General features: G+C 46.9%; 1 protein-coding gene across 5 annotated transcripts in view; it reads left to right on the forward strand.

Moving 5' to 3' along the window:
• The window catches only part of LOC103356545 (RNA binding motif, single stranded interacting protein), a 211766-nt gene that overhangs the window by 57351 nt on the left and 147730 nt on the right, over positions 1–6685 (forward strand). For all 5 annotated transcript variants that reach the window (XM_008280734.1, XM_008280759.1, XM_008280750.1 and 2 more), the window contains exon 3: positions 1586–1644. In XM_008280734.1, coding sequence (XP_008278956.1) covers positions 1586–1644 — 59 coding nt within the window. The remainder of the gene's footprint in view (positions 1–1585; positions 1645–6685) is intronic.

The raw sequence follows: 6685 nt of genomic DNA on the forward strand, positions 1-6685 counted from the left end.
GTGTGTGTGTGTGTGTGTGTGTGTGTGTGTGTGTGTGTGTGTGTGTGTGTGTGTGCGTGTGTGTGTGTGTGTGTGTGTGTAGGGGTTGTTTTTTTCCACCGTTCACTCATTGTGATGTGCGTTCGACACACAGGGGATTGTTCTCGCTTATACGTTTATCCGCAGACGTGTACGCATCGCATGTGATTCTACAAGCGGCTGCACATATACAAATATGCATCCAGCACATCTACACGCGTGCACGCAGCCGCACACGCCCAAACTGTACTTACAGAGCGTCTCACACAATGCAGCGTGTTGCAGTTTTAGCTGAGACAAGCAGACAGAATAACTCACCGTCAGTCACTGAGGTCAGTCTTTCGGCGCTGAGAATTTCATAGCAACCCACTTTGCATGCACGACTGTGGAATAGAAAAATACTATATATTTAAGTTTTGCACAGAGCTGTGACATGAGCATAGCTGTCTTCATGCGGTTCTACTTCTTTGGCAATTCTGGCGTTTTGTATTGGGTTTCACTGGGCCGGATGCTGCATCGTACACATGATGTGCTTCTTATGAATAAGTTATATCACAGATTCCATGCATAAAAACTGACAAAGTCCAGGGAGACAAGATTGTGTTTTCTCATTTGCAAATGAAACAGTAGCATAAACGAGTATAGTTAAAGGAATAATTTAACTTTTTGGTCAGTTTAGATTGCTCTCTCTTGTACTTTAGCTGCAGCAAAACCCTTTAAGTCCTGCGCGATGGAACTGACATGGATCGGACTTGTTTGAGCACACACCCAGTCAGGGTTTTTCCCTCTTTAAAACACTGTTGGTGGGTATTAAAAACTCCAACTGGGAGACCCGTAAGCTTTGAAATGCTCTGGCCCCAGTCCCTGGCCCGGTCCATCGGGGTTTGACCCTTCTAAAGATCTTTACGCTAACGCTTTCTCCCTCATCCAGCACAGTAACCATGAGAACCGACTACTTCACAGCTGAAATATTTCAGATCTCGACGTGCGTCATAGATAATAAACATTATTCACTTCATCCGGGAGTGGTCCGAATGCTTTGGCTCGCTGTTGCACATATGTGTCTGGTCTAGGAGGCTGCCGATAGTTAGCTTAGCTTAACATAAAGAATGAACCCTTACTTTGCATCAGTGCCTCTAAAGATCAGTAATTAACACCTGATGTTGTGTTTTCTATTCACTGTACAGTTTTTATATTTGAAAGGAACTCATCAGCATTAAATATGCACCAACATAACAACTTTTATGGCCGTTTGCTGCTCTCGTATGCTTTCAGACCTTTTGAAAATGTCCAGAGTGACTCTCTGAAATGTCAAAGGGCTGCACATTCATTTGGAGTCAGCCATACACATAATGTTATTAACCTCAAGTGATTTCTCTTTCCAACGGCTTCTGACATTTGTGTGACTTTGCAAATTGCTGGTTGCAACTAAATGGCAGAGAGTATGGAAAATAAGACATCTACTTTAACCACAGGTTGGCGATCTGAATGAACTGCGCTGCCAGTCAAAGGTTTTGTGGGTCACTGTGAGTCAAAAACACTAAATTTCATCTCTCTGCCTCTACAGGTATGGAAAAATAGTGTCAACCAAGGCCATTCTGGATAAGAACACTAACCAGTGCAAAGGTAAGCCATTACTTTTTGTGCCTCGTGCTCCCGCCTCATTTTAATGCATCCGCCATCACTCTTCTGACTGTCTCGTCACGGGAACGGCGATCCAAGCCCTCGCGTAAATTCAGACATCAGCCGAGGAAGCTGCGCGTCGTAAATCAGTGCTTTAGTGAGTGGCTGGCTTAACGCTGCAGGAAGGCTTCGGGTAAACAACCCGCTGCCCTGCTCCAGAGGATGAGTGGGCAGACAGCCACCATTTCAGCCCCTCCCCGGCTCCGCTTCGATTTCCTGTTTTATCATATGGACGACAATCTTTTGGAAAAGGGTGTTTCCATTAGCGTCTGCACGCTAAATGATGCACACACGGCGGCATTAGCTGCTCATTTGAAATGGTTTCCGGAGTGCGCGCGCTACACACAATTACATGCTTGAACATACGCGCATACTCGACCAATTAGAGGACTAACAAGCTAGTTGGGATTAGATAAACTCCAATTATTATCATTGTCAACCTTACTCTTACTGCCACCTGCCTCACACGGCTGCTGACACGTTTTACACATTTTTTTTGAGCAATCAGGTGGTAATGATGAAGACAGGCGAAAGTCTGAAGGGAAGAAATCGTGAAAGAGGGAGAGAGAGGATAGAGGGATGAGGGGAGAGGGTAAAAAAAAAAAAAAAAAAGATTAGTCTGCTACTTGCCCTGAGGTGTCTGGCAGCACTGTTTAAGAGCTATTGAAGTTCCATCAATACTTTTAATTGCTTTTTGTGGTTTCCCGGGCTCTGAAGTGTGGCCTTTCAAGGTGAAGCCGCCTTCTTAACCCTGCTGCACACATGAGTTTATCCTGCCAGGCATGCTCAGGGTCAAGATGTTGAGGAAAAGAACCTTTGCCTTTTAGAGGATAGAGAGAGAAAAGAAAAAAAACAGGGCTGATTATGTTGACAGGTTCTTTTTTGTGAGGCCTTGTAGCTGTTAAAGAAAACACTGGAATCCAATGCCGGGATGCATTTTAGTAGGAAGGATGTATGTAAAGGCCACAGGACGCAGGACAGAGTGGATTGGGACTGTAAAAAGGGCTGAGACAAACCCTCTGTGAAATTCAGTGATTGACGAAATAGAAGAAATGAAATGTTTATTGCTGTCCAGCTGACCTGAGTTATGCACGGCACAAAAAAAAAAAAAAAAAAAAAATCAGCCCAGCTTAGCGCTGTGTTGTGTGGGAGACAACATTTCCCATAACTCACCCTCCTGGAATGCAGCGCCGCCGAGATGCCAAGAAGCAAATATAAGCAGACGTATTTTATGAGTGGAAAGGATGGTTCTGCTCTGCACCCAGTGAGAGAGGGAGAGAGGGAGAAGGAGTGCGAGGAGAAGGGCTTAGCAACCTTGAAAAGAAATTTACCGTTTTTCAGTGTTTGAAAGACAAGTCGAGGTGAGGCACAAAAATATAATTTCTGCCGCTCTCTCACATGCCTATCTCGGTATCTCCTGAAAGGTGAGTAGGTATCAAAGCGTAAACGAGCCGAGCAGGTGTATTGAAACCCGATGGGCCCGGCGTGCGCTCCTGGTAACAAAGCAAAAATCGGCACATCGCCCCGATCTGGTCACGCATTGTTTCCAGTCATCTGACCCCCGCGACCCCGACACTTGTTTAAATGTCAGGGCGGTGGCTTATCACCGCTGTGCCGCCATCACGCAGCGAGCATCTCTCTCTCTCTCCTCCGACCGTCCTCCACCTCGTCTCCTCCCCCACGTGTTGTTTGTTTTTAGTGCAGCTCAGTGAACGCGCTGCCAAAACAATGTGAGGAGAAAAAAAAAAAGGGCGAGAGGAGGTCAGGACCAGTCATCTCTGAGAGAGAGGGAAAGATAGATAATCAGCCGCTGGAAAACAAAGAGTTAGGTAACATATCCTCTACTCACAGACTACTCTGAATATATTCTTTCCGTTCCCTTTTTGGTAATCTTTAACTTTACATATTGTCAGAGAAAATATAATTTCCTGACAAGAAATAGAAGTAGAGCAAGACAGCCTGTATGTGTATCTACCAGACTGATGTATTGTTTAAGCTGATTTACATGTTCGTCTGGCACCATTCGGTCGTGTTCGTATTGATACGAGCGCTGCAGCTCCTTTTTTTCTGCTCAGCACATCCACCCAAGGCAGCAGGTGGTTCAAAGGCAGAGGACTCTAGGACGGGCCACATGCTAACACAGCAAAAAAGTCGTAAAACTGGCTCAGTGTTCCCGCTGTGATGTTATCTGGCACAGTGCCCAGCTGATGATCTTAAACATATGAAATTTAAACAAAGAGCCATGTAGAGAATGCATAATTACTCGCTTTGTGGAGGGCTTTCAGATGTTACAGTCATGCTCAATGTAAACATATTGCAGGTTCAACATGAAGTAGATCTCCTGGACGTATTTCTGGGCATAAACTGTAGAGAAGTGGGTCGATTCTTTACATCAACAACAGCGTTATTGTTTGAATGCCAGTGCAGCTCGTGTACCTGCGACTGCAACCTGCATTACTGTTTATCTGCCTTTACATGCTTCCATGTTGGATAGTTTCACGCATTGGATGCAAACTTTAATGAAAGCACATAGGGTTCAGATGCATAAACAAACCACCAGTGTGCTCCCTCCCTGCCCTCTGTGCAGGCCTCCCAAGGCATGCTAGTCTGCAGCCGCCTGGGCATCTCACCGCCTCCGTATGCGTCTGCAGACCTCCTTTGGTCAGCTGTGGCAGTCGGTGACCGTTGGTTGCCCTTGCACGACAGGCTTTGCAGTCTAAAAACACGGAGGACTTTGTTTTTTCCCACCAACCCTTTACGAGATGCTCTCTGCAGCCTGCTCTGAGGGTCGATGTCAAGTTGTGCACAGAGGTGGTTGCAGGGTCCAGGAACCTCAGTGCATTGTGGCTGCTTCACCCGGTTGTCACAGGCACCTGCTTTCTTTATTTAATGTGCATACTATTGTACTAAACCTTTATCCGTCTGATTTTTATTAAAAATAACACAATAATAATGATTGGTAATTATCAGCCGGAATGTGCTCGGTGTAGCTTCGTTATTTTTCCGTCCATCGTTGTTCAGTGCTGCCAGGTGCCTTCCTTTCTATAGCAAAACCGTGCTATTTGTTGTGCCTATAAAAAGAATGAAATTGAGCTTAAGAGCCGTGATAGAAGATGGATAGCTGATGCTATGTGAGGTGGAATGGCGAGCGTGGGAGTGGAGGCTGTCTGTTGTGGAAAAACAGCAACACAGCGATGATGACGCTCTCCATGCTTGCAGGTCAGCTGTTAGGGAAGCGCGTATTTCGCTTGGCGCATACAAACATAAAAGCGACTCAGGTGCCCACGCGCTGGCATGAACATACATCGCTCCTCCACTACCCTACATCTGTCTATACGTTCGCCCCTCGGTGGACGAGTGTGTGTGTGCGCTGTGAAGTACTGTAAAGTCCTGTTTGAAGCACCACATCACAAAAACTACACTCCAAGACCATGTAATACACCTCTCCCACGCACTCGAACACAAAGGGCACACTCAGGCACACACAAAGACTAATCGTACCCCCGCACGCACTCCCCATCCATCTGCCTGAGGTGCGTTCGCCTCTTGCAGCAGCAGCAGCAGCAGCAGTGGCCGCGCAATAGATCTATCAATCCTCTTCCCAGCATCACAGCATGTGTGCCTGCCTGTCTGCCTGCTCCGGCTGCTCTCTCCTCCACCACCACCACCACCACCAGCATCACCAGCACCAGCACCACGCAGGCCTTTCAATGAGCCTCTGTATCTCCCCAGCGCTGACTCACTCCCTCACTCCTTCCCTTACTCGAGAACACACACATCTGCACTCTCACAACGCTTGCATATAAACTGTGCATTCTGATAAGTACACACACACTCTTTTTGGATGTAGCCCAGTTCAGAGAGGAACAGGAAGTTGTGAAAGGGCTTCAGGGTTGTCGAGCGCTGTGGGTAAGAGGAGGCATTCAGCTCTTCATCTTCTTCTCTCCTCCGCATTCTCACTCTCCGTCTCAGTTTCTTCTCCAAGCACTCCATCTATATATCTGCCTGTGCGCCTCCACGTATGCCGTGGAAATACAGCGGAGATCTGGGGGTTTACATCACAGATGGAGTCGGGGATTGAGAATGGCAGAGGGAGAGAGAAAAGGAATAGCTTGCGAGAACCCAAAAACCGCTCATTTGCCATCCGTGCCCACAAGGGCCTCTTAAAAGGCAGCGGCGGCATTTGAAATAAAGCAGGGCTGACCGAATGGAGACATTTTATTTTTCCTGCCAGAGCCCGGAGGCAGAGGAAATGACCTCAGCCCTTTAAAGGACCTCCGTTTCCTCCTCCGCCGCTGGGAGATAAGGCTGCGCCGAGATTCACCGGCCTGACTGGCGCTCTGCCGCGACGGCCCACCGCACTGGATTGTGGGAGATAGATGAGATGAGAAGATAGTCTCTGGTGGCTGTGTGTTCGGCAGTTTGTTGTTGTTCATTTCTTTGCCCTGTAACTTGCCATCCATTTTACATGAGGATGCTAAAAACTCACAAGGGCATTACATAAACTCACATCTTGAAAGAATTACTGTCGCCTTTCCTCTGTTGTGTGGGTGACTTGATGTAAAACACGCTAACCTCTTATTTTGTCCGTGCAAGTTTAAATCGAGAACATTTGATGGTAAAGTAGCACAAAAACACGTCTGCAAGGAGATCATTTGTATGTATATGCAGCAGGATTTCCTTGCATGCTGTTCCTCCTCGTTTCGTGAATCCGTTTTTTGCCTCACCGCGCCGCTGTACGGTGCAATTTAAAAGCCTGTCAGGAGCTTGACCATTACAATCTGAAGCATCCTTTGCCCTTACCGCAGGATCAACCTAATGGAGAAATACAGGCAGCGTTACATTCTATAAAAACAGATTTATTGCTGCATCAGTGCCTAAGTAGAGTATCGCATGACTCCCAGCATAAGGGCTATTGATGAATGAGGTGACTCCCACCAAAAAGGCCTGTTTTTCATTGTCATGTGCGTTCGGGGGGTGGGGG

This window comes from Stegastes partitus, unplaced genomic scaffold (assembly GCF_000690725.1).
Source record: "Stegastes partitus isolate 25-593 unplaced genomic scaffold, Stegastes_partitus-1.0.2 Scaffold6, whole genome shotgun sequence".
Lineage (NCBI taxonomy): Eukaryota > Metazoa > Chordata > Actinopteri > Pomacentridae > Stegastes > Stegastes partitus.